This window comes from Gopherus flavomarginatus, chromosome 6 (genome assembly GCF_025201925.1).
Source record: "Gopherus flavomarginatus isolate rGopFla2 chromosome 6, rGopFla2.mat.asm, whole genome shotgun sequence".
Taxonomy (NCBI): domain Eukaryota; kingdom Metazoa; phylum Chordata; order Testudines; family Testudinidae; genus Gopherus; species Gopherus flavomarginatus.
In genome coordinates, this window is record NC_066622.1 from 18,088,591 (window position 1) to 18,116,489 (window position 27,899).

At 42.4% G+C, this 27,899-nt stretch overlaps 1 protein-coding gene across 1 annotated transcript; it reads right to left on the minus strand.

The window, feature by feature from the left end:
* Positions 1-942: 942 nt before the first annotated feature.
* LOC127053195 (protein SSUH2 homolog) lies at positions 943-27,540 on the minus strand. The gene is made up of 13 exons (XM_050957511.1): positions 27,449-27,540; positions 25,083-25,147; positions 22,448-22,555; positions 21,864-21,942; positions 20,787-20,916; positions 19,083-19,143; positions 17,332-17,456; positions 10,797-10,859; positions 10,075-10,157; positions 8,811-8,907; positions 7,491-7,592; positions 5,446-5,553; positions 943-4,798 (listed from the first exon to the last, which is right to left on the minus strand). The coding sequence occupies exons 1-13, from the start codon at positions 27,472-27,474 to the stop codon at positions 4,658-4,660; spliced, it is 1,188 nt and encodes a 395-aa protein (XP_050813468.1). The 5' UTR covers positions 27,475-27,540; the 3' UTR covers positions 943-4,657.
* Between the last annotated feature and the right edge of the window lie 359 nt (positions 27,541-27,899).

Sequence of the window (27,899 nt, forward strand, 5' to 3'; positions counted from 1 at the left end):
CGAAGCGTCCACAAGCTCTTCATTAGCATTTGTCTCCTTTGCTAATAGACTTCGATTGTTGAGATTCACAGTGATCCACCTCCCACTTTGTCTGGAGAAGTTTGTTGCATGGCATGCTAACTTTGTGTGACCTGCCTTTAACTGCAAGGCCTAGAACACATAATTTTCAGCATATACACACAACTCCTCATGTTTTCCATACATACATTTTATAATAACTATGAGGCTTTCCGCAGGGACTTTATCTTTATCTATCCCTGTACCCATATGTACCCTAAGCCATCTGCTAGTTGGCATCCTTGGGTCACACATATATTTGAGTCATTACATGCATTTTATTAACACTTTTGGTATAACAGTTCAGACTCTAAAATGGTAAACTCCCTGGAGTGGGATTATTTGCTTGGCAAAATTGTTAGTAAGCAGCATATTGCATATACCAACTGATGGAAAGATTTCAAGATTGAGTCCCAGATTCTGATCTCATTGATACAGGCAAATTCCAGGATAAGTCTCTTAGGCCTGATTCTTCTCTCACTATAACTGGTATACAAGTGCAATTCCAGTGGAGTTAGACCAGAATCTGGCTATGCACGGCCAGCCCATGGGAACCTCCACCAAAAACTCAAACTGCAACTCTCCAGGCTTGAGAAAGTTTGGCTAACTTTTGTTTTTCATTTTCTTAGGCCTCTGTACATTATGGTTCTCAAGTGGCAAAATGGCAATATGGCTGCTATTTCTACTTTACATCCACCTCCATCAGAAACAACAAGTTCTGGTAGCAAAATTTTGTCTTGGGAAGTCCAGCCCAAATAGGGAGAACAAAGATTTATGAATAGCTAAGTCAGATAAGGTGAAGATTTGTCATCTGAGCAGCACAGACCATGGTGACAGTCTCTCACTCTCATGCACATTCAGAGCAATTCCATTGAAGTCACACACTGAAGACACAAAATATTTTATTAAAGTCAATGTACATCGTGTTACACTTGTTTAAAATGGGTGTGAATGAGAACAGAAAAAAGCCCAATCGGCTTGTTGTCAGAAAAAAGGGAACCATTTTAGTGTTTGCAGTGATAAAATCACACACTAGATGGCACTATAGAACTAATAAATGGTACAACATTGAAACTAGCAAATAAGAAATTACTATTGGAAGCGAGCCTTATACTATTATTTATTTATAAATGTGTTATTACAATAAACTAAACACATTTTCCTCCCTTGCAGACATATCTTGAAAACTGGCAACTGGTGTTGTTCTTTCCACATATTGCTGTGCCATGCAACATTTATGGAAAAGTAAATCTGATTTGATGAAATATCTTTCCAGTTTTAAAAAGACAGGATATATAGCTAGGAACATAATGTAGTAAAATCTCATTCTGTGTCTCTTGTTTTAAATGTTGTATTGCTTATCTGTATATGCACCTAAACAATATTCCTCCTATGCTCTTCCCTGAAAAGATGTGGGGTAAAATTTTCAAAAGCTCCTAAAGCCCATTTTCAAAACAGACTTAGGACCCCAAGACTCACTGACTTTCAGTGGGACTTAGGTTCTTTAATTGCTTAAGGCTGTTTTGGGGATTTAGGTTAAGTAAAGCTATGAAAGGGATGGATGCTCCATTTCATAGAGGATTTCAAGATCTCAAATTTGGCTTCATTTCAAATTGGAATGCAAACCAAATATTTTTAAATTCTCTGCAAAGGAAGATTTTGAAGAATTTCCCTGTCAGGTGAGTCAAAATGTTTTAGTTTTGACATTAAAAAAATACTTTATAATGCAAAATAAAAACAATTCAAAACAAAATGTGGTTTCAAAGTAAAACAAAAAATATCAAAACTTTTTCTCAGGTTTTTTCCACAATTAAATTCCAGCAAAATTGACCTGATTTAGCAGAGCATTTTTATTTTGACAGCACTATATATTGTGATGGACTATGGTTTTCTTGAAGTTTCACCAGACAGCTCTACTTCTAAATCACTGAGGCACTTTTGAAAAAATAACATTTGATTGGCTGAAAAGATCCTGGTTAAAGATTTTAAAAACAAAGACTATCCAAAAATACCACAAGGAGAACCATTTAGAGCCATATTTTTTAAATTATTCAGCCTGTTCAAATTTTTCCAGCACACATACACATTTACCTGGGAAAGATGGGACTGGGGCAAAGGAGTAGCTAGTTTAGCCACATAATTCTGCTGTTGAAAAATCAGACAAATTACATTAATTTCAGAATCTGATCTTAGTTTCATTGATGTAAATACAGAATAATTTTTCTGAAGTCAATGGAGCTCATTGAGATTTATAATCAGAATGTTCACCCCAGACACTTGTATCAATTCTACTACACAACAAACCCTCTTTTACCTTAGATGTATAAGCAAAGGGTACCAGAGTCTTGTTAAATTCTGATCCATTTCCCATCCAAACTCACATTCACTATCAGAAAAGAGATGCTTTCTAAACATCCCTGAATTTAAAGCTGACTGTTTATAATTGGTGAAGTGTTACAATCATACTAGGTAATAAGGTTAGTGCTGTGGCATCAAAAATAACCCGATCCTGACTCCTGGTATCAGGAGCTCAATTATTCTGTTTATGGTGACTAATACTTTGGGTTTTCATTGCAGAAGTCATTTGCAGCAATAAATCAGTCTGAAAGTGGTTTTCGCTTAGAAAATATTAGGTAAGAGACACTGTTATCCAAGTAAATATTAAACGTTGGGTAACATTTTCAAAAGCACCTAAGTGACTTAGGAGTCCATGTTTAATGAGACGAAGGTGCTTTTGAAAATTTTACCCATGCAGTCATTAGCACCGGTTCATCTAGGTCACTTCCAAGTGAGTCACCAAAGCTGATGGCCTTTCCCTGTCCTATGCAAAATTGGTTAGTGATTTCAGTCCTTTTCCTAGAGGACAAAACCAACAAAATTGGATTGTAAACTCTTACTTAGATTGTAAGTTCTTTGGGGCAGGGGCTTACTTTTTGTTCTGGGTTTGTACAGTGCCTAGCACAGTGGGGTCCTGGTTCATGAGTGGGGCTCCCGTGCAACACAACTAATAGTAATAACAATCAACTGACACCAGTTAGAACTATTGACAGTCTTAGCAGAGGACAAAGACTGAGTGGTAAGGCAACTGAGCTACCATCTTAGCCCCAGAGTTGATCCCTCCAGGTCAGGGTTAGGGCACACTGACAGTGTGTTAGCAGAACAGGAGGATGTTTAAACTCCCATGGCTTATACTCGATATGTGAACAAATAGCTTCTCCGGAGCTCTTATCACAATCACTAAATCCCACTTGACTATTTAAAAGAACAATGCAGTCCACCCTGGTTATATCCCACCTACAAAAACCGGATTTGACAAGCACGTGCAAGTAAACACTTGGGCATTAGTACTATAGTGTTGTTGGCACAACTGCCCAGATAAATTTATTCTTTACAGAAATACTACCTAGTCATCTTTTATTACTATGACATTTGTACAGAAAGAGAAACTTATAGATGTGTGTGTGTGTGTATCACAGTCACATGGCAAATGAGGTATGATCCAAACATGCTGAAAACTCAGCAGCAAGAAAGATTAGAATTTGATAGTGGGTGATTAACAATATGCATTAGAGACCTGATCCACTGAAGTCATGGAAAGATTCATATTGACTTCAAAAGGCTTTTGGTCATGTCCTATATACTTAATTTAAAAAAAATCCACAATTTGTCCTATTTCCTTCTCTGTTTAGCTTCATTTGGAGATTCTATTAGAAGAATAAAAATGCTGCCTCTGTGTTTCCCACAGACAAGATTATTGATGGCTGAACCAGCAAGCCAAGCACTGCAGTGGAGACAGACATTTTAAAAGTGTAAGATGCGTCACTACCATCCACATGCTCTTTGCTGAGCTAGTCGCAAACTCTGAAGGTTCACAGCAAAACCTTTTCAACTTGTGCCTGGTACCATATTATCACTGAACTCTCAGTTGTGGTAAGAATAAAAGAATCCACAAACAACAAAGAGAAATGTGTAGACAGCATTACTGGAGTGCAGCCACATACTAACCACCACTACTTGATCCACACCAATGTTATTACCTTCAGTCCAAAATTTGGTTTGATTTACACTGGTCCAACTTCGCTGAAGTCAGTGGGTTTCCGTAATGTAACACAGAGCAGACTGTTGGGTCACATCGTTTTTACTACTACTGATAATGGAAAAAAAAGATCTAGGACCTGTTTTCCTTGTATTTCCTTACTCATAAAAATTTAGACCTTATTAACACCAGGAGACCCAGTGAAGCCCGAATAAAAGTAGATTAGGCTAGGCCCACACAAATTGTAGAAACTAAATGGTATTGTAACCCAAAATTGAGTTTGCATTTACCAGTGGCAAGGGTGGGACGGGGAGATCCACAGCAAACCCCCAGTGGCCCACAGAGACAGTGACATACATACAGGATACAGTCCTGAAACTGAATAATCAACTTGACAAACTTTTTGCTCCCCTGTTTTCTTCCTGCTGCAGCCTGCCCCATACATGCAAATCAATGAACTTCTATTGACCAAAACAAAACCAAAATAGTACTAGATTAATCCTTTCCTTGTATGTTTCTGGACAACAGCCATTGGCCTTGGCATTCTGAGAAGAGATCAGTCAGTCACATAATGGAGCAGCAGCACTTTTTGGGGTAGTTCTCTGCATACACCCTATTTTCATCTCCATACACATAATAGGAATACCGTTTCCCTTGCCACTCGTATTCCACTTTAGTAAGAGGAATCAGCTCAATAGTTTGCCTCTGGAATAAAGAGAGAGACAGAAAATACAAGGATAATGAAGCTAAATCTATACAATACAGGAGTACTTGTAAGCTCTCTTGGTGGCGTTTTCAAAAGCACTTTATGTAGCGCTATGCATGTTTGAAGACCAGTGTAAACATTAAATAATTAATCTGCACCACACCCCTGGGTAAGAAAGCACGACAAGTCCCATTTTGAAGGTGTGGAAACTGAGGCACATAGAGACATGAGGTGACCTACCCACAGGCAATCAATGGCAGAGTTGAGATTCTAACCCAAGGAGTTCCTGTCTCCCAGTACCATGTTCTATCTCGCTGGCAGTTCTCTTATGCTCACTTCTAATAATATTGCATTTTTCTTTATTATTACACTCGCCCCCCCATCCTCACCCCCATTCTAAATCAAATTAAAGATGTTTTAAAGGTCTTGGTATGCAGACACTTAAGAAAATCCAGTCCCTTTAAAGTTAATAGTCATTACCCACCTAATGGAAAGTCTTTTGCACTGGTGCTTGAAGAATGGTTTCAAATGGTCCAATAAAAAAGGGCACAGTGAGACTTGCATAAATGCTAAGCTGCTACAGTCTGACATCCACAAACTAGTTGCTTTGCCTCCTCTTGTTAGACGTGGCCTGAAGTGCACTCACCTGTCTCAGTACACGAGATGTGGATGCAAACTGAGTGTGATGTTGCACAAGAGCATTTTGGGAAGCCTGACTTATGGAAGGATCAGGAAAATTCACAACAGGGTAAACCTGGAGAAAGGGAGAACATCTAAGACACACAAATAGGACGGAGATCACAATTACTTCCAAATATCAGGCCCATCTCAGTCCTGAGGTCTCTCAGGACCTGTCTCCACAAGAACACTCAGGAAAATTAATCTGAATTAACTACAGGTGGGAATTTTAAGTGGATAATGTTAAACTTCATTAAACCTGTGTGTGGACACTGTAATTCAGAATTAAAGTGGCTGTAATTCGGTTTAGTTCAATTCACTTCCAGAGTGAATTAAGGCCACTTCAGTTCTCAATTACAGTGCATTCAGACAGGGCTTTAATGCCATTTAACTAATCCATTTAAAATTTAACCCATAGTCAATTCAGATTAATTTTCCTGAGTGTCACAGTGGAGACAAACCCTCACTCATATGAGTAATCTTTATTCACAGCAGTGGAACAGATCAATGGAGCTATGCCAGTTTACATCAATAAGGATCTGGCCAGTGAGGTCAATGGAATTGCTTGCATAAAGAAAAGCGACTCATGTGAGTATGGTTTTATAGGACATTTTGTACCAGCTGTAACGAAAACAAAAGCATTCTTCCTTAGTATCTTTTTCAGCAGTCTTCACTGCTGCTAGGTGTTGCAGTTGCTAAAAACTAAAGGCTCGTCTGTGCTAGGTTTCAAAAGGGGGTTAGTCACACTAGTGCAAGCCATGTCTTACACCATCTACACTGGGGCAGAAAGTATACACAAACCCTATATGCTAAATCTTGAAAAGCAATATGCTCTGGATTTCCAGGGTAGTCACCTAATTGCACTTGATTGTGGATTCCTTGGCAGGATCTACAAGAATCACTGCTATCAACTCCAGATATACCCTGCAGGAAATCAATATGTATCATACATTTTGTAGCTCCTCCAAAAGTGGGTGGTTAAGAAGGACTTGGAGTGTGTTATGAAATACCAAGCCACCTCAAACACGAGTGCTGCTATTATTATTATTTGTATTATGGCCGCACCCAGAAGCCCCAGACACGGGTTCAAACACAGAACCAGTCTGAGATTAACAAACTATGATAGGTGCTATGCAGGGGTGCCTGGTCCCTAGAGAACCTCTACAGGGTTAGCCACCAGGAGGATCAGAAGACGTCGCGTTTATATTTGCTATTTAAAAGCTCCTGCAAATATGTAACCGTGAGAGGAACAAAGCTGCAAAATTTAGATCTGGATTTCCAACATCACAAAGCCGGATGCTGTTTAGGTCTGGGTTTTTTCTTTGGGACCATCTCTAATGTAAACTGCATGTAACTAAATATATTTGAAATTTATTTTTTTGCGTGTGAGCACTGGGAATTTATATGAGCCCAGTGACCATAAACCCAAACACTGCTAGCCCAATAGATATATGACCGACAGGCCAAATGCAGGGAAAGTGCGGTTTTCAATCTACAGGTGTAGAAATGGGACGACATTATCTGCTAGTGTTAATTAGCACAGCTTAAATGGAACTGCACCAGTTTATGCCAACAGAGGATTTGGCCCATTTTTGTGGGAAATATAATGAGATCCATGTTGCAGGGATTTACAGGACTTTCCCCTGGTCTGAATAGTAAAAGGTGTTGAACATCTCTCATTCTCATTGACTTCATTTGGGATTTGCGGGTGAGCAGCACCTCTGGTCATCAAGCCAAAGAGGTGAATTGATACACATACAAAATATCCCAAACCAGCAATTGGCCCTGAGTCCTTTCATAAAAGGAAAATCCTACTGTAGATGACATTTGAGAATTAACTAATTTAGTTACATTAGTAACCAGAAAAACAGAGCGCTGTGTTCTCAAACGTCTTTTTCCTCTTTTGATACTTTAAATTCTTTGTAAACTCCACCTCAGGCTATGCAAGTGGTTCTGTTTCCAGACCTGTCATTTTGCTACTTCAAGAGGTGATAGAGTCTAGAGTTTCATTACCATGGACTGTTCATCAACAAACATCTTCTGCCCAGTGACTTCCTTGAAGAGATCAGCAGGAAACCCAGATCTTTGGTCCGCCACGTATTCAAAAACGTTATTCTTCCTATAGGAACAAGGACAAAAATATTGCCACCTATTCTACCTCCCCTTACTCAAATGGATTTTAGATGGCCCTTCTTTATGTGTTTCTTGTGCTACAAAAACATCAAACTCCACAAGGCAGAGTTGTTAAATAAGTTCTCTGATCTGTACTGAGGTTCCTAGTGGTAGAGCTTTAAACATAACACATGGTATTATTTGCACTTTTCTAATGATAATATGGAGGCATGCTATGCTAAAATGCAAACTTTGAGACTTTGGCATTCAAATTCCAGTTGTAGTGGATCCAACTGAAATGCTAAGGTGGTTTATTTATATTTGTTCTTTGGAACAATCCTCTTACAAAACCCACCAAGTGATATTAAAATAAAATGCCTTTAAAAATTACAAATATTAAAATAACAATGGCTGAACATTTTTAAGTCAGTGACTGGGCCAACAGAGGACAACAGGGGTTTAATTCAGACCAATGTAAAACAATCTGGGAACTCTAACCCAATCTGGGGCCTGAAAAGTTGAAGAAGATAGTGCACTACAGAAGATTAGCAAAGGGACAGGATACAAAACAAGAGGTAAAACTGCTGTTCTGCAAGGCACTTGTTAGATCACCCTGTCTGGTACTCCATGTACTACCCTGGTCATTGAATCAGGGAAGGACATTTCTTCTCCTTCATATGAAACACAGTGTAGAACAACAAGGATCTCATTAATTAAATAAACAGAGAATAACTCTCCTATTCTCTACTGTGGCTCTTCCTTAGTCATCAATGATTAAACAGCCAGTGATGTGATACTGAGTTCAGTCCTAATCTATGTTTCTTTGTTGCTGGCACAACATCAGAGAGATGAGCTGCTGACATAGCCCATAGCTTTGATCCTATCTTAGTACAGGGCCACAACTAAGCTTTCAACTTCTCTATGATTATTGTACATTTTCACGAAGCTTATCTCCTCCAACATCCTTCTTAAGATGCTGCTCTCTTCTGGAGCTTTCTGGTAAATTTCAACAGACTTTTTGAAATGATAATTAGCTGGTATGGATTTGTGTACAGCCCAACTTTGTGAAGCTGGTAATGTTCTTGAAATCCTAACAGCCCTCTTCCCGAGGGAAAGCAATACATCACAATCCGGCATGTCAGAACATTGCCGATTTAACCCTGTATGCACCACGGTAAGGACGAAGGAGCTTCTCTGTAATTATTTAAAGTTTTATTAGACTTGCCATTTGACTTGAAGCTCAATGTAGTACAGCAACTGTCCTTTTCCTGCACACGTTTTGCAGGTTTTGTGGCCTGAACCAGAACAACTGTTGCATCTGTAAACAAAAAAATGATAATTACAGTGGATGGTGAGAAACTATTACCACAGTGATTTTGGATACATACACTGTGTGTGTGCATGCACACATACACATCACACTTCATTTAGCATCACATTAGAGATCCAGTCCAGCCGAGGCTTACTATTTGCCATCGTGTCTACTACCAGGAGTTGTCTCACTGAAGAACATGACTTCAGTAAAGTCACCGATCCATTGACTCATGGTAGTAAGTACTTTATCCGTTAGTAAGTATTTATAGTATTGAGTCCTAATCCGGTATTTTATATGTATGGGTAAGCCATGGAGTCTACTCTCTGTTTCCAGTCACAAGTTTATTCACAATTAGCATGATTCTATGAGTGTTTCCAGCAGCAACTAGACAGCTTCACTGCAATGTCTTAGGTAGCTGATGCCACCAAAGCACTGGGGAAACATTGTTCTCCAAGCACAAGGTTCAGTTTCATGTACAGAGTGGTTCTGCCACTGAAGCACTGCCACCCGCTCAGAAAAATGAGATGGTATAATCACAGTAAAACAGACTGACACTATTCGCAGCTGTGAATTTCAAAGAATAGCTCTTCCAGAGCTAGGCTGCAGCTGGGTTGAACTCTCCCACTACCCTCCTGCCTTGGATAAATTGCTTCCTCTGTAACTCATGGCTTCCTAGGGAAGCCTCTGAAGGCAGTAAATCTTCACAAACAGACAAGGGGTGTCAACACGAGGCTTGCAGGCAGGAAGTAACCAGTGGAGGGAAACTCCATGCTATGCAAAGAAATGGAGAGGAGCTTACTCCTAGGTGGGAAGGAAGCTGGATGGGATCTACAGGTCTAGTTTTGAAGAGCGCACTAAAAAACTCCGGGCCAGCTCCGGCCCCAGAATGAATAATACATTTTGCTCATTCCAGCAGGAGTTTCAACAGCAACAGCTGGATTTCATTGATTATCCTGGGCAGCCACAGCCCAGTACTGAGGGGCATTTTCACAAACCAAACAATACTTGTACAGCTATATTGGCTAGCTGAGCCCACCTAAGAATCTGACCGTGAACTGTTCCTGAATGTAGCATTATTCCACCCCTGCTGCCAACGAGCCATAGTTTTGAGGCTGATGCTAATTAAAATATGGACTTGTCAAGTTGGCTTCTCCTTGAGTATTGACTCACCTGCTCCTTCCAGAACCACTGCAGTGTGTGCACCTGTCATTACTCAGTTGTTTCCCAGAGCCATGACAAATCCAGCACTGTTCCTGCATTAATTAGATGGAAAACTCAGAGCCATATATACTTTGCCAGAGCAGTTTGCTGCTGTTGCAACCTTCATTTTCTCACGTGGAAAACAGATTGTAACTTTAATAGACTCATAGATCTTTAAGTCCAGAAGGGGTCATTAGATCTTCTAATCTGTACAACACAGGCCATAGAATTTCACAGAGTTACCCCTGTATTGAGTCCTGTAATGTGTTTGACCAAAGTATTCCTAATAAGCATAAATTAATCTTTAAGGGCCCTACTCCACAAACGTCCATTGCACTCAGCACCTTACTACACAAGTTAGTCCCATGAACTGCTTGAGAGATGCTTAGATCTGTGAGCTCTTTGTGAAAGAAACTGTCTTTTTGTTCTGTGTTTGTACAGTGCCTAGCGCCATAGGGTCCTGGTCCATGACAGAGACTCTGAGGCACTACAATCATACAAATAATAAATAACAATAAATGCTGTAAAACAGAGCACAATCCAGTTGTGAACTCTTCACAGCGAACCTCACTCGCCTTCTAACCTCCCAAAGCTATTTGATTTCAGCATCTTTGCCTGGTTCTTATTTTGACACCTTTCCCCAGAATGAATTCAGTCCTAACCAAAGGATCCCCTTGGATGTGGCTACTCACCTTTCCTCTTCCATGACACTTTGTGCAGCGAATTGTACCTGAACATCGACAATTATGGCAGCCCTTAAATTAAAGGAGAAATTTTAAAGGCAGCCAGTGGATTGACATTTCTTTAATGTAGCTGTTTATGTTACTACCTGGACACCTCTTGGTATGCCCCCCCTCCTCCCAAAAAAAAGACAATGAGATTTTTTTTTTCTTCTTTTGTGGAAACATTCTAGATAAACCTCATTCTTTACATTTTTATAAGGTCTTTCATTCAAGGTTCTTAAAGCTACCTACAGCCAAATTACAACCACCCTTCTACAGGTGGAATTGGGAGAGAAGTTATTAAGTATGTCTTCTGTTTTGCAAAGTAGCTGTAAGCTCATTGGTGCCAACACCCCAAAGTCCATCCAATCACGTGGGAGAGTGATGTTGAATGACAGCCCATGTAAGCACTTCTATAATTTGTTTGAAGTAAGGCTAAAACATTCAGCCCATGTTTACACTATGGAATTTTAGGCGGGGAAGCTGTCACCAGTGATAACACTGGTTCAACTAGACCCTGTGGTAGCACTAGTGAGAGCCTCGGTGTAGACAAAAAATCATGATAAACCAGTATTAGCACAGGTGGTAGAGAAGCAAGAAGGGAACAGTCTATGTGACAGCATGAATGCTCGGTCTGTATGCTGGAGCTCTCATCGGGCAGGGCTACATCTGTGAGTTACAGCTGCTCTTCGCTTACGGATTCTAATTTCCCTCCCAAAGAAAATCTCCACAGAAATAAATTAAACTAGGATATCATGTCCTGTGACTCTGTCAGTTCATTTCTTTCCCTATAAGGGGATAACTGGAATTCAAACATTCCTGACTACAATGAAGCACTTACTGATTATTGTAACAGACAGGTAAACTGAGGCACAGAGCAGAACTTGCCCAAAGTGAGACTGTGTCAGAGCTGGGACTAGCACTCAGGAGTAATGATCCCCAGTTCACTTGCTTTACCCATTAGACAATAATACCTTTCATATATTAGACTCCTGTTCAGTTTGCTCTTCGTCTTTCTTCATGGCTGTGTATTGCCCATTTTACCCCCCTCACTCCTCCCCACCTTTAAGAAGTAAGGTTTAAATGATGGAAGAGGTCAGATATTTAAAGTGAGATAACTCTCTCAAAATTCCTTTCTTATTACAGAAGCAAGGGAAAGAAAAATATCTATTAAATCACATCCCATTAAAATGTCCCAAAGCATCTCTTTTCCTGGACTATAGCACTGCTTTCCCAAAAGACAGGGCTTTTTCTCACCAAATACCAGTCCCTCTTGGGCATAATTTTACAAAACACAAAAAAACGGCTCAAGGGAAGCAGAAAGTGATGCTTCCATATTTGGATAACAATTTTAAATAGAAATAAAAACGTTCAAAAACAAATAACTCTCTTGCTTATAATTAAATTATTTGGGATTCTGATAGCACTAATTCATCTTGATATAAAAAAGCTCCTAAACCTGCCACATACTTTTAACAAACTTATCCAGTCCTGTACGTTCAATCCCTCTCTCTCTCTGAAATAATACCTCACTCCTATATAGCACTTTTCCCTCATAGATCTAAGAACACTTTACAAAGGAGGTAAGTATCAGCTATGGTTATATTAGCTTTTACACTCCATATATACGCACATTGGCCTTGATTCATGATTGTCCTAAGAATCCTAAATGGGAATGGGGTATCTCCTGGTGTAGGAGTAACCTGCAGATGGTGCAATACTGGCATAATTGGCTCTATGCGTCTTCCCCTCCACTCCGCACTGAAGCCCTCACAGCAGAATGTGAATCAGAGGGATTCTTTGAGAAGTGAAAGTGGCTACCGTGTTCCTCTGCCCCAGCTATCATAAAAGCCCATTAGGGAAGCAGGTTTACACAGCTCAGTTCAAATTAGAGCAGCCCTGAGGCTGAGGATGTCCCCAGCTGGTCAAAGACAGGGGAGCATAAACTCTGGTAAATGAAGTATAAAAATATAAGTCAGAAGGCCAAAAAAGAACCTGAAGAACAGCTAGACAGAGTATTAGCAAAAAATGTATTAGCAAAAAAATTTTTAAATACATCAGAAGCAGGAAGCCTGCTAAACAACCAGTAGGGCCACTGGACAATCAAGATGCTAAAGGAGCACTCATGTATGATAAGGCCATTGCGGAGAAATGAAATGAATTATTTGCATTGGTCTTCACAGCTGAAGATGTGAGGGAGATTCCCAAACCTGAGCCATTCTTTTTAGGTGACAAATCTGAGAAACTGTCCCAGACTAAGGTGTCATTAGAGGAGGTTTTGGAACAAATTGATAAACTAAGCAGTAATAAGTCACCAGGACCAGATGGTATTCCCCCCAAAGAGTTCTGAAGGAACTCAAATGTGAAATTTCAGGATTAATAACTGTAGTCTGTAACCTATCATTTAAATCAGCATCTGTACCAAATGACTGAAGGATAGCTAATGTGACGCCAATTATTGAAAAAGGCTCCAGAGGTGACCGAGGCAAATACAGGCCAGTAAGCCTGACTTCAGTACTGGACAAACTGGTTGAAGCTATAGTAAAGAATAAAATTGTCAGATACATAGACGAACATAATTTGTTCGGGAAGAGTCAACATGATTTTTGTAAAGGGAAATCATGCCTCACCAATCTACATGAATTCTTTGAGTGGGTCGACAGGCATATGGACAAGGGGGACCCAGTGGATATAGTGTATTTAGATTTTCATAAAGACTTTGACAAAGTCCCTCTCCAACGTCTCTTAAGCAAAGTAAGCAATCATGGAGTAAGAGGGAAGGTCCTCTCATGGATTGGTAACTGGTTAAAAGACAGGAAACAACGGGTAAGAATAAATGGTCAGGTTTCAGAATGGAGAGAGGTAAATACTGGCGTCCCCCAGGGGTCTGTACTGGCCCAGTCCTATTCAAATATTCATAAATGATCTGGAAAAAGGGGTAAACAGTGAAGTGGCAAAATTTGGAGATGATACAAAACTACTCAAGATAGTTAAGTCCCAGGCAGACTGCAAAGAGCTACAAAAGGATCTCTCAAAACTGGGTGACTGGGCAACAAAATGGCAGATGAAATTCAGTGTTGATAAATGCACATTGAAAAACATAATCCCAGCTATACATATAAAATGATGGGGTCTAAATTGGCTGTTACCAGTCAAGAAAGAGATCTTGGAGTCACTATGAATAGTTCTCTGAAAACATCCACTAACTGTGCAGTGGCAGTCAAAAAGGTGAACAGAACATTGGGAATCATTAAGAAAGGGATAGATAATAAGGCAGAAAATATCATATTGCCTCTATATAAATCCATGGTATGGCCACATTTTCAATACTGTGTGCAGCTGTGGTCGCCCTATCTCATAAAAGATATATTAGAATTGAAAAAGATTCAGAAAAGGGAAACAAAAATGATTAGGGGTATGGAACGGTTGCCATGTGACAAGAGATTAATGAAACTGGGATTTTTCAGCATGAGTGGTGTGGAGAAAGTAAATAAGGAAGTGTTATTTACTCCTTCTCATAACAGAAGAACTAGGGGTCACCAAATGAAATTAATAGGCAGCAGGTTTAAAACAAACAAAAGGAAGTATTTTTTCACACAATGCACAGTTAACCTACTGAACTTCTTGCCAGAGGATGTTGTGAAGGCCAAGACTATAACAGGGTTCAAAAAAGAATTAGATACATTCATGGAGCATAGGTCCATCAATGGCTATTAGCCAGGATGGGCAGGGATGATGTCCCTAGCCTCTGTCTACCAGAAGCTGGGAATGGGCAACAGAGGATGGATCACTTGATGATTACCTGTTCTGTTCATTCCCTCTGGGGCACCTGGCATTGGCTACTGTTGGAAGACAGGATACTGGACACGATACTTGGTCTGACCCAATATGGCTGTTATTATGTTCTTATTAGGTGCAAAAGTAACTTAAAGCTGCCTTAGGCATCACTTCAGTAACTGTGAATGAAATGTGGCCCCATTATAACAGTGATCTCCATAATGTGGGGCCCCTCCTTAGGGGGACACAGAGGAACATTTGGGGAGGTGCAGCAGGGCCCCCAGCTCTGCTCCGGCCCCAACTCCTGGCCTCAGCCACTGGTTTCTGTCCCCCAGCTGCAGCCCCAGCCTTGTCTCCTGGCTTTCGACCCAGCCACAACTCTGGCCACAGCATCGACCCCCGCCCCAACTGTGGCCACGCTCCCGACTCTGCTCCTAACCATGGCTTGGGGGTTGGGGCACAGCAGGGTTAGGAAGGGCACATGGTGAAAAATTTGGGTACCATTGCATTATAAGTTTGCTCGTGCACCACTGAAGTCAATGGCAAAATACTCCCACTGACTTGAGTGGTGCAAGATAGGGACCCAAGTACATATGTGTGTAGATTGCAGGGGGAAATGAAACATATTAGGTCTAATCTTCTATTCAAATCAGAGTCAACGTAAGGAGTGGATGCTCCATGTCTCTCCAAATAAGATCTGTCTTTCTAGATAGTATTTAAATGCGTGCTCAGAGTAGAAAGTTTTGCAAACTGAATCTCAGCACCTAGCACACTGCAGCTTTAGCGAGCATACAGCACTTTGTGAGCACCTTTCAAATTTTACACCAGCTCACTAGGAAAACAAACTGCATATTAACTCGCTTTGTTTTGCTGTTGTATCTGCTGAAGATAGATACCCACCAAGAGCCAGCGTCATAAAAATACAAATGGCCCAGTATCAAATCACAGAAATTACATCCATCATAAAATATGAATAAGTGTCCATATGTTTCCCACTACAGGGCCAAATCCTGAGCGGGGCTGTGTGCCTGCAACGTTGGTGGAGACAGGATAGCAGCACCCCCCAGGATTTGGCCCACAGCTATTTAAAGCTGGGAAAAAGATATTCATTGTTTTGACATTCAGAGTATTGCCTAACAGTTTAAAATGCCTCTTGCTAATAAAGCAGACTAGCTATAGAGCAGCTAGTCTATCACACTCATAGTCCCCTAAATGGGACTAAATGCTGGCACAATGGCTGTGCACTCAGAAACAGCTGTCACGCCTTCTTGGTTGATAAAAGCTTGGTCTTGCAACTCTTACTAAGCTTTACTCGTGTGAATAATTCTTACCCATGCTAGTATTCCCACTGAGGTCAATGGGCAAGTGGAGATTAATCACGTGAGTAAGAGTTGCAGGATCAGAGCCTAGAACCCATTTTGTTAAGCAACAGCACATAGCTTGGGACAGCTGCCTTCACTTCTCTCTCTTGGAGGATGGAGTTTTCAGAATCACTTAGCACTGGCCTCACTCTGCTCCCATTGAACTCTCTCTTAAAAACCCCATTGACTTAACTGAGAATACAGCTAGGCCATCACAGTGCTTTTGTAAATCCCACCATTTTCTTGTGAGAATATTGACAATTTAGCTTCCACTTGTAAAATCAGCAGCCATGACCTGAGAAGACTCTCCCCTAACCTCTCATCCAAAGATCAGAAAATACCTGTTGGCTAGATGCTTGTTTCTGTGGTAAATTTCTATCGATAGAAACAATGGCAGAATGTGACTGAGATGCCATAGAAAAATACCGGACGGCGATGGGGTGTTCACCCCACACTTGCCATGAAAGGGTTAATGAAGACTAAGAAGAGGGCTAATTAACTCAACGGCCACAGCTGAGAGAATCAGGTGGCTAAGTAATTCCTGGATTGAGTGAGGGAGTCCAACGTGGGAGGAACAAGCTGGGTTGGGGCTATAAAGGCAGGAAATTGACAGCAGAAAGGGACTGCTGGGAAAGTCTGCAGTCACTCCCCAGGAGAAGGGAGGTGTGTTTGGGCTGGCAAACCAGTGATGGGAGAAGACAGGAAGGCAGGACCGGGCTCAGGAAAAGGCAGTAAGGTCTAAGACAGAACAAAACCTGACTGGTGGCTAGAGGATCCCTGAGGCAAAATTTAAGAGTAGTGGTTCCCCTGCCAGCCACTGAGGGAGTGGCACTACGAGGCAGTGAACAGGAAGACTGCCTAGGACTGCTGGCAAGGAAAGATTTTCCAACTCTGGAAGGGAAAGCATTTTGTGACCTGGCCAAACGGCCAACTTGTGAAGAGGCAGCAGCAGCTCGTGGAGCAAGAGAAGGGCCACAGGCCCCAAGAGGGAGGCAGAAGATGGCATGCAACTGCAGGAAGGGCCTCGCAAGCTATTCCCAGAGTGACCAGGAGAAGGCGCCATCTTAACAGTGAGTGGAGCACCCTGTTACACGGACTCATTCACTTTTAAATATATGTATTTATATATATGTAAACTCACCAAAGCACATGATGAGGTGGTTTATTGTTAGTTAAGCACTGGAATAAATTGCCTAGGGAGGCCGCGGAATCTCCATCATCGGAGATTTTTAAGAGCAAGTTAGACAAACACCTGTCAGGGATAGTCTAGATAATACTTAATCCTGCCTTGAGTACAGGGACTGGACTAGATGACCTATCAAGGTCCCTTCCAGTCCTACAATTCTATGATTCTATGATTATAATACCTTTAATGAAGATGTATGAGGCACTTTGACTTTGGTTATGTTGTCTGTGAACATGGTAGGAACTTCCACTTGTACAGTCCATGGCAAAGGAGCTGGCCCAAGCAAAAAAGAGTCAACAAATTCACCTGAAGCAGAGACAAAACTGTATTGAGTACCAACACCAAGTATTTCCTGACACCTGCAATTAAATCATGTCACACCTGTATCTGTTTGTTGATCCCAGTTAATGTGATTAACTAAAATAAATACCACTTTTATGTCAAAGAGTTCCATTGTTTACCAACCATAATTTCTTTCCAAAAAGGAAAATTTTATAGAGTATTTTGCAAACACAAACAAATCCAGCTAAAATATTCAACCAAAATAGTGTTAATGCAGCATAGTCAAACTTCCTCTGAGAAATTAAGATTACAAAAATCGTTGTTTCCAAAATTCAGTGAAAAATACGTCTTGTGAGCTCTAATCCTGCAAACACTTTTCTGCATTCTTATCTTTACTACTATGAGTAGTCCCAACTGAAATCAAGGTTAGCAAAGTTAAGCAAATGCCTAAGTGTTTGCAGGATCAGGAACTTATTAGTTACAAGCAATTGTGTTCAATAAATCTTGGCTTCATGTCCCCAATGAATGGAATGGGCAGTGGTTATGATAAAGAAAAACAAATCCCTAAATTGAGAGACAGTCAAATAAAATCCTTTTCTTTCTTTTTTTTTTTTTTTGTGCTCTGCTTCCCTCAGGAGGAATAGAATCACTCCACACCAGTTTGACAAACCCCCAAATCAAAATCCTCCATGATTACTAGAGCCACTCAAAAACAGGTTGCAAAATATCTTGAAATTTTCAGTCACCCATTAGACCCATTTTGCAAGTTGCAAAAAGGAATGATTACTGTTTGTTTGAAATTTTTCATAAAATCAAGAATTTTCAGGGCTAGGGTCTTTGATCTCCCTTCCCTGGCCTTTTTTTTTCCCCTCCATCAGCCCCCACCCCTCTTTTTCCCCTTTCTTTTTTTTCTCCCTCCATTCCTTTCTTATTTTTCTTTTGCCTGTCAAAAAGAGGAGGAAAAGGAAAAAACAAAAACTGGGGAAAAAATGAAAACTGAAAATGATTCATTCCCAGTTAAATGAATAAATCAGAAATTTTATTAAAGATTTGTGGGGGGGCAAAATTTTCCATTTTTGAAAAAAAAGGCCATTTTTCAAGAAAAATGTTTGCTTTGAAAAATTTCAACCAACTCTATATGACGTGTTGCTTGAAGGCTACCAGAACCCAAACCTCTTCTGGTTTGCCAACTCCTGATAACTCTGAAATGTTGGCTGTCACCTAGTTTCTATAACATTTGCCTTACGATGGACTGCAATGTTCCCCCCATTTACACTATAACTATGAATTAGGCACAAAGTCATCAGTAAGCTCCAGTACACACCAGAACGTTCACATTCCTATGGAGTTAGAACACTTCCTTCAGGGATCTAGTTTATTTCAGCTTCCAAACTAGATAAATCACGTACTCTACTCATAAATTAACTGGCTTATTGTGCTTAAGGTGTGAATTGTCATAGTATTTTTATCCAGGCATGTGTTTTATTTTATTTTCAATAACTGCAGTTCGGCAGCTGAGTAGGAAGGTAACTTTTCTTGTGCACATTTTTCATTAGTTTTTGGCAGAAATGCACATCACAACAGTTAGATCTGTACCATAGAAGAGGCCGCTCTCACAAGATTCTTACTTGATGTCAGAATCCTACTTACCCTTGTAAGGTGTTATCTTCCACTCAGATGATCTGGATTCAGTGAAGGTCTCTAGCCGATACTAAAAAATTAATTAATTAACATACAACAAAAACTTCTAACAAACCCAAAGTGGGAGTGATTGGGCATTCAATGCAGTGTATACAAAAACCCAATTGAGACTGCAATCTGGAGTTTAAGAAAGTAGATTTACATTAGCCAAAATAATGACCAGTCTCACTGTTGACAGGGTGAGGTGGTATCTTCACAGAATGCTGTATTATGGGCCTGAGCTGAAGTCTATCAAATTCAACAGGAGACTTTCCACTGTTATCAATGGTCTTTTGATCAGGCTCCATATTTGCTCTATACCAGCGGATCTCCACTCACAGCCTGCGGGCTGCATGTGGCCCTGTTAGCACATAGCTGCGGCCCAGCACAGCTATGTGCTAAAGGCCATGGGCTACGGGCTCCTGGCTGCCTTGCTGCATGGCGGGCTCCGGGGTCGGGGTTCTGGCTGCACCCTGACCCCTTGCAGTGGGGTCTGGGCATCCAGCTACCCTGCCGCATGGTCTGCTCTGGGGTCCGGGCTGCTGGCTACTGCCCGGCCCCGCATGGCAGGGTCTGGGGTCAGGGTCCTGGTTGCCCCTTGGTCCCACACAGCTGGGTCAGGAGTCCCTGCACAGCGTAGTCTGGGGTCAGGGTCCCTGCCCCCTGCCCTATACTCAGCTCTCTGCTCCTGGCCCCACTCTGTGGTGGGGTCTCTGGGCAGAGGCTGCTGAGCATAGGGGCTTGAGGGGGTGGGATTAGGCGGGGGACACTGTAGTTCTCAACCTGCAGCCCAGGTAACACTATGTGGGCTGCATATGCAGCCCACAATGAGAAACAGGTTGAGAACCACTGCTCTATGCTCTAAAAAGCAAAAATGCCAATGAGACCATTGCACTTGCTCTACTTAATTTCCCTATTTCTTTTTGTTTTAGTCATTCGCTTCTTCTTTATTTACCTTCTCATTTGGTTATTTTCCTCATATCCCCTCCCTCTCTTCTATTCCCACATACTTCTCCTCTTCACTTTAGTTTCACCTAATGCGATCTATCTATGGGTTTCTAGAGGACAAGTCGCCATGGAATATTTGCTGTTGTCTGGAATTCGGTTATTGGTCCTAGTAATTAACAATGGCTATATCCAAAAGTTGCTTCTCTCTTTGACATTGTCTATGCTGTCAGGTTTTCTGGATATCACCCACTGTTCACTGCCAGTGGTTCAACTGCAATGGTTCTAGTAGTGGTGGCTACCTATGTAGACTGGCTGCTGACCTTTTCACCCCCAGTCCTTACCCTATTTGAATCAGGGATCAAAATGGAATGTATACTTTTAAAAGACTTGACACTGGCAAAAAGGTCCATAGCAATGGAATCAAATTATGAACCTACATTTTCCAGATTCTAAACCAAGCCATCATTGAAAAGCTATGAAGCGGAAGTAGCTCTTTCTGTCATTCTAAAGATTACGTTCCTTTATGATTCCCCAGATGTTCAGAGCGTGCAAACACAATTCCAAACTGACGTTAGCCCCACCATCCCAATGGGAGTTTCTCAGTAAGGGGCTATTGGGTGGGTAAGGGTAATTTGCAACACTTGGCAGCTGTTTGATCCCAGTGAAATGCCCAGCTCCTGCTGAAGTTAGTGGACAAACTCATTGAGCTGCAAAAGATGAACATACTCTGTAGGTGTTGAATGGCTGCAGAGTCCGAAACACCATTTCCTTGGCAGGGGCTGAGCTGTAGCAGCACTTACTGGCTGCGTACTGTATAAGAGCTTCTTTGGCTGCATCTTCTGAAACAGCAGGAATGCTACCAGAAAGATAAGAAAGCGTGGACCGGTTTGTAATTGGCTTTCAATTTTCAGAGTGATTTTGACATCCCAGCATCACACATTCTCCCATAAAAGGCCTCTCCCTAATTTACATAGCACTCCACTGCACTGACAGAAAAATGCTGGATAAGATGACAGGTTTGGAAAAACTTAGATTCTCTTAGAGATTCAAATCCTAGCCAGGGTAACTTAAGCCTTCATCTCTCCCAAGTAGAGAGGCAGTTTAGGATGAGAGGTGTTTAGGATGCAACATTAACAAGTGAGGTCCTGTCAGAATGTCATGGACACTGGCAACTGATTTTCAACTGTCAGGTCAGCATGTATTTGAGAATGTGAACACTTATGCCTATTGTGCACCTCAGAGGTGTGCATGTAAAATCCCTGAATTCGCTCACCCGTGGCTAAGTGCATGCTTATCTACTCAGCAGCATATGCTGATCATGGCTTTGTGCACACATATCTTGATGTGTAAGGCAGGCACTCACATGCTGGCTGGGAGAGCTGAAAATGGGGAAGGCCTAACGCTCCCATAGCACCATTGATAAGAGCAGTGTCTGACCCCATGTCATTGGCCAAAAAATTCCCTCTGCTCTCTTGTGTGCAGTGTGCCAGTTGGCTGCCACCCTCTCATCAGCGGCAGGGCCAGCTCCAGGCACCAGCTTAGCAAGCAGGTGCTTGGGGCGGCCACTCCGGAGAGGGGCGGCTGGTCCAGGTATTCAGCGGCAATTTGGCACAGGGTCCCTCATTCCCGCTCGGAGCTAAGGACCTCCCGCTGAATTGCCGCAGATCGCAATCTCAGCTTTTCTTTTTTTTTTTTGTCTGCTCGGGGAAGCAAAACCCCTGGAGCCGGTCCTGATCAGCGGTGTTTGCAAAGGATGCAAGGTAACTCTTAATCATCATCATTACATTTGAAAGCACATCTTACCTCCAGTCTGTTTGAGCTAGAGGGGGCCCACCTCCACGATCAGTCACCAGATCTGATGGAGGCGGTAAATCTATTCCTCCTGCGAGAAAAGAAAAGGCAGAAGTTGGTATTATACAGGTTTAGAGAGACACACTAATTTGCTACTTGTCCTTCAGTTCCTGTCTGCTTTTGAAATAAGGCCAAAATCACTGGTTTCTGTCTTGTTCTAATGAACAGCCTCTGACCAGCACAGGACACGCACACACAAAATATCAGAGGAAAACTGATATTTTAGAGAAAGAGAGAAATCAGGGGTACATTCATTGGATGGTTCAGCAGGGATAGAGAGGCAATTGTTTGGCACAGCAGGGGTAGAGGGTTGTGGCATAGGTGGGGGTAACTCGCAACTCTTGGCAGCTGCTTGATCCCAGTGGAATCTCTCTCCCACCCTATCACTTGGGAAAATGCCTCAGATAATAAGATTACATTCAGGAATATAGAAAATACAGTGTCAGTCAGCTGGTACAAAATGCTCTACACTGACTTCCTTTTAAAGAGACAGACAGTCTCAGGAAAAAGAATAGTCTGTGAGTTTATATACTAACCACCATCACCCAGAGCTGTGCCTTCATAGCCAGAGACATCATCCATGGGATAAGCAGGGGGAGCAGATGGTTCTTCTCCACTAGTAATGTCATCAGGAACGATGGCACCTACAGCATAAAGAGTTTAGCAATAGAAAGTTGTCATAATGACCTCACTCAAACATGCAATGAAACAACTAGGGTCCTGGATATACAGAATGCTTTATATTGGGCCCAGTTCTCCTCCCAGTCACATCAGAGCTACACTAGCATAAAACTGGTGTGAAAGGAGACTCAGACTGCTGGTCTTTAATCAAATAAGTGTTTGAGATATGCCAGGAAGTTTTGCCGTAAAAATGGTAGCAATGGGTGACCTCTGTCACACACATGGAAACTACTGATGAATAAACTTCCATAAGGTTTGAGGTGTGCCCAGGATAAACACCTATGAATCGAGATGTCTGCGTGACTCTCTTTGAAATAAGAGTCTGCAAAATAGGCCTGAAAATCTTATAAGAAAATCTGTGTTCCTGTGATTCTGTTTGATTCTCACTGCAACAGAAGTAGCACAAAAGCCTTTTCTGTGGTATTTCACTACTTCTGCTTGTGGCTTAAGACAGAATGAGAACGCATAGAGATTACGTAAACTCAGGGGAAAATATTATCTGAGCACTTTTTCTTTTTAATCCAACCAAAATTTCAGTAAAGTTTTGGACAGAGATTTGAATCAATGCTTACCAGTGCAGGCTGATGAAATCTGAATGTCAGTAGCTGAAACGGACATTTAAGGAGGACTCAGAGCCTGTTTGAATCCAGCTGTAGCAAACTATGGCCACGTCTATACTACAGAATAAAATCGAAATTATTAAAACCAGTTTTATAAAACAGGTTTTATAAAATCGATTTTATGCGTCCACACTAGGGCACATTACTTCGGTGGTGTGCGTCCATGGTCCCAGGCTACCATCGATTTCCGGAGCGGTGCACTCTGGGTAGCTACATTAAAGGAATGAGACCAATAACTTCGATTTCTGTCCACACTAACCCTAAATCGATATAGTAATATCGATTTTAGGGTTACTCCTCTTGTTGGGGAGGAGTACAGAAATCGATTTTAAGAGCCCTTAAGCACTTTAAAGTGCCTTGTAGTGTGGACGGCTACAGAGTTAAATCGATTTAATGCTGTTTAAATCGATTTAACACTGTAGTGTGGACCAGGCCTATGACTCATGTTACTCAGTAGCAGCAAGACTGTTTCAGGAATGACACTGAGGAACTCTAGAGGGACCCATGCCTACCCTTGTTATCTACCACAAGCAGGAACTGAAGATGGAGAGAAAGAAAATAAATAGATTCTTATGACCAGAGAACTGAGCTCTTCTGAAGAAATGAAAGTCTCTTGCACATTCTCATTCTGAATTTCGGCATAGTGGTTCAATTGCAATTGTTTAATTGCAAGCATTTTAATTGCTGAACCACAAACACAACTCACTCAGCAGGAAGGAATGTACATTACTTTATGCTGCTTCCCATTAACTAACTAGATGTTGGCGTTTATTCACAAAAATGAGAAGAAATTTGCATTTAAGAGGACAATGCATTATGCAATTTGTGCATTAATCTCTTCATGACTCCGCATTCCTTCTGCGGAGTCAAAATTCCCACTGACTTCAAGTAAGGAGTGCAGGATTGGGAACGCTCTGTTGAAAAGGGACCCTGGCAGCTCCAGTCAGCTCCAGTCAGCACCGCTGACCGGGCTATTAAGAGTCTGGTTGGCGGCACTACAGGGTTGGCAGACTCCCTACTTGGCTCCACACGGCTCCCAGAAGCAGCTGGCATGTCCAACCCTAATTCTGCGCGCAGGGGCAGCCAGGTGGCTCCACGCCCATGGGTGCCACCCCTGCAGCTCCCATTGGCTGTGGTTCCCGGCCAATGGGAGCTGCTGAGCCACTGTTTGGGGTGGGGGCAGCGCACAGAGCTTTCCTGATCACTCTTGCACTTAGGGGCCACAGGACATGCTGGCCATTTCTGGAAGCTGCGCAGAGCCAGGTACAGAGCCTGCCTTAGATCTGCTGTGCCACCGACCTGGAGCTGCCTGAGGTAAGCACCACCTGGGTGGAGCCCGCACCCCACATGCAAACTCCCTGCCTCAGCCCTGAGCACCCCCCATCCAAATCCCCTCCCAGAGCCCACACCCCGAATCCTCTCCCATGCCCAAACTCCTTGCCCCAGCTCAGAACCTCCTCCCACACTCCAAACCCCTCAGCCTCAGCCCACAACCCCCCCTACACCCCAAACCCTTCATCCACAGCCCCACCCCAGAGTCACAACCCAAGCCAGGGCCCTCACCCACTCCCGCACCTCAACCCCCTGTCCCAGCCCAGTAAAAGTGACTGAGGGTGGGAGAGAACAAGCAACAGAGGGAGGGGGATGGAGTGAGTGGGAGATAGAACCATGGGGAAGGGGCGGGGCATCTAGGGAATGGGCGGGGTAAGGGGTGGGGCAAGGGTGTTCAGTTTTATGCAATTAGAAAGTTGGCAACCCTAGATTGGGTCCATTCTGATCTCCTTGGCAAAGATTGACATACAAGAACTGACTCAGCCAGCAACGCAAACATCAGTGTCATGAGAGTCATTGATTGCGAGGGTTTTCATACCAAAATATCCTTCAGCAGAGGCATGAGACATCTGATCAACAGCTCCATAACTCTGGCTGGAAACTCTGATCAAAAAAAGTAAAAGAAAACAGGCAATCTGAGTGTTAAGGAATAAACAGGTAGAAAGACGGCAATAGGGGACTGGACATGGAGAAATGAGAGACCTGGAGCAATGGTGAAGGGCAAATGTAAAGAGATCGCAAGAAGAATCTCTTTGCTCTAGAGACATTTTATGGATTCTTTGGAATTTATGGAAACACTGATGTGCTTTGTGCTCAGCACTTTTGAAAATCAGGCCACTTATTTAGGTAGCTAAATCAGGATTTCAGTAACTAATTTATGCATTGACTTTTGTAAATCTCAGCCACTGTGCCTAATTTGGACGGAGACATTTTTTTCCCCTTTAAAGCACCCTGGCCGTACCAGTCCAGAGTATGCTTTATAACTGAGAAGGCATGAACTGCTGTAGCTTTGCATTTCATATGCCAAGATATTATTTTATTTGGCAGACTACTGAACCTAGGTTGCAAAACAATATGACACACTCAGCTTGATGGATACTCCTACGTAAATTCCAAAAGGCCGTTATGATGCAACTTAATATCCATTCTTTATTGGGAAATATTTTCGAGATCACAAATGACCTCAAATTATAGACATACCACTCAAGATGCTCCACCAAAAGCCTTCATTTGCATTTCCCTGCTGACACCTGGTTTTGGGGGTGTAAAATCTGTCTGAAAAAATTGATCTGCACTGGAAAGTTGTACCAAATCAGTGTCTTATTAGCCTGTGCAATAACACTGACATTTTGCATGTCTTAATAACTTGTGTTATAGAATCACTATGCTTGTCCACAAAGTGAGAAAGTTTCTCACTGTTTGAAGGATGCATTTAAAAATTATTATATTAGAAACTTAACACACAAGCAAAACCACCTTTATGTAAGCAAAATTAGGAGCCAAATAATACATCAGGGGTCGGCAACTTTTCAGAAGTGGTGTGCCGAGTCTTCATTTATTCACTCTAATTTGAGGTTTCGAGTGCCGGTAATACATTTTAACGTTTTTAGAAGATCTCTTTCTGTAAGTCTATAATATATAACTAAACTATTGTTGTAAGTAAAGTAAATAAGGTTTTTAAAATGTTTAAGAAACTTCATTTAAAATTAAATTAAAATGCAGAGCCCCCTAGACCGGTGGCCAGGACAGAGACATTGTGAGTGCCACTGAAAATCAGCTCGCGTGCTGCCTTCGGCATGCGTGCCATAGGTTGCCTACCCCTGTAATACATTAATGGAGGTAAAGTAATTCTATAGTTTCATGGTCAACATTTGAAAAGCAACAAGTCTCAGCTCAGTGTATCTACTGAATACTCAAAAAGAACAAGAGTACTTGTGGCACCTTAGGGACTAACAAATTTATTTGAGCATAAGCTTTCGTGGGCTACAGTCCACTTCATCGGATGCATAGAATGGAACATATAGTGAGGAGATATATACATTCTATGCATCTGATGAAGTGGGCTGTAGCCCATGAAAACTTATGCTCAAATAAATTTGTTAGTCTCTAAGGTGCCACAAGTACTGCTGTTCTTTTTGCAGATACAGACTAACATGGCTGCTAATCTGAAACCTATTGAATACTGCTGATAGCACTGCATCACCTTCACAGAACCAGCTAGTTCTTTGCCATCCAAGGGCGAAGATCAGCACCTGGATGAAGAGTAGCTGAATGGCTGGAGGGAAAGAGAAAAATCCCAGAACCTTTGCTGGTGTAAGTCGTGTATTTCAATGGAGTTACACTGCTTTACATCAGCAATGGATCTGGCCCCATATCTTTTGGGCACACATCACTTGGGGAGGAAAGGGGGGGGACTGGCTAGATCACCCACTCCGTAGCTAAAACCCTGTGGCCCACTCATCGCTCCCACTTCCTAGTCAAGCTAACACCAAAGCCCGGCTACACGAGGCTGAGACGCTTCCCCGGGGGAAAACTTTGGGGGGCTCTGTGCGCAACTGATTGTGGTGCGCGTCCGCTGCTTCCCTGGGCGCGCCCTGGGGGAAGCGATTGCCCGGTTCGTTGTTACGGCCCCAGCCCAGGGGATGTGTGTATTGATCGGAGGAGCAGAGGGGTGATGATGAGAACATCACATGGAGGGGACCGCTGGGCGCTCCAGATCTCTGGGTCCCTTGGGGCCCCCCGTCGCTGTTGTCTCGGATCGGTGCGTTTCCAGGGCCGCGGTGCCACGCCGGAGCAGGCAGGGCCGCAGCGAACAGAAACGAAAGTGAAAGGCAGGAAGGCTGCGCTCTGCCCAAAGAGTCTCCGGACCGGTCTCAAAGCGAAGGCGAAGTTAAAAGCCCTCACCTGATCTCCTGGCCCTCCGCTGCCATCGCTGCCGGGGTGGTCCCGAACGCTGGTGCTGGGCTGCTCCGCTTCGCCTCCCCACCCACACCCAACTTTTCTTGGAGGAAGCCAGCCCCCTGCTTTCGGTTACGTCCTCCGCACCCTTCGTTTGCTGGTTTGGTTGGAGAAGTCACTGGCTGGCTGTGCAGAGGTTGATGCCTGCAGCATTTAAAGTGTAAATTTACCCTAATTCGCAATGCCTGAGGGACAATCTTCAGACATTGATACATTGGGCTTTCCACAGCCAACTCTCTGTACAACTTTTCATGAGGGTTGTACCCGAATACTTGGCTGCTAATAGCTAAACTTTATTCTTAAATGTATTCACCTAAATCTGGGTTATTGCTGATTGTGTACTCGCTGTATCATATGACCTTTAAAAACAAACTTTGTGGATAATCGAAGTACTATG

Bases quoted from the DNA above. Each gene is read 5' to 3' on its own strand.
- LOC127053195 (XM_050957511.1), bottom strand. From the start codon at position 27,474: ATGGCAGCGGAGGGCCAGGAGATCAG. The intron at 20,917-21,863 runs GTAAGATGTGCT...TCTTTCTGGTAG, and splicing joins CTAGCTCAAACAGACTGGAG to CATTCCTGCTGTTTCAGAAG. The intron at 4,799-5,445 runs GTGAGTGCACTT...TCTTTATTCCAG, and splicing joins CATCTCGTGTACTGAGACAG to AGGCAAACTATTGAGCTGAT.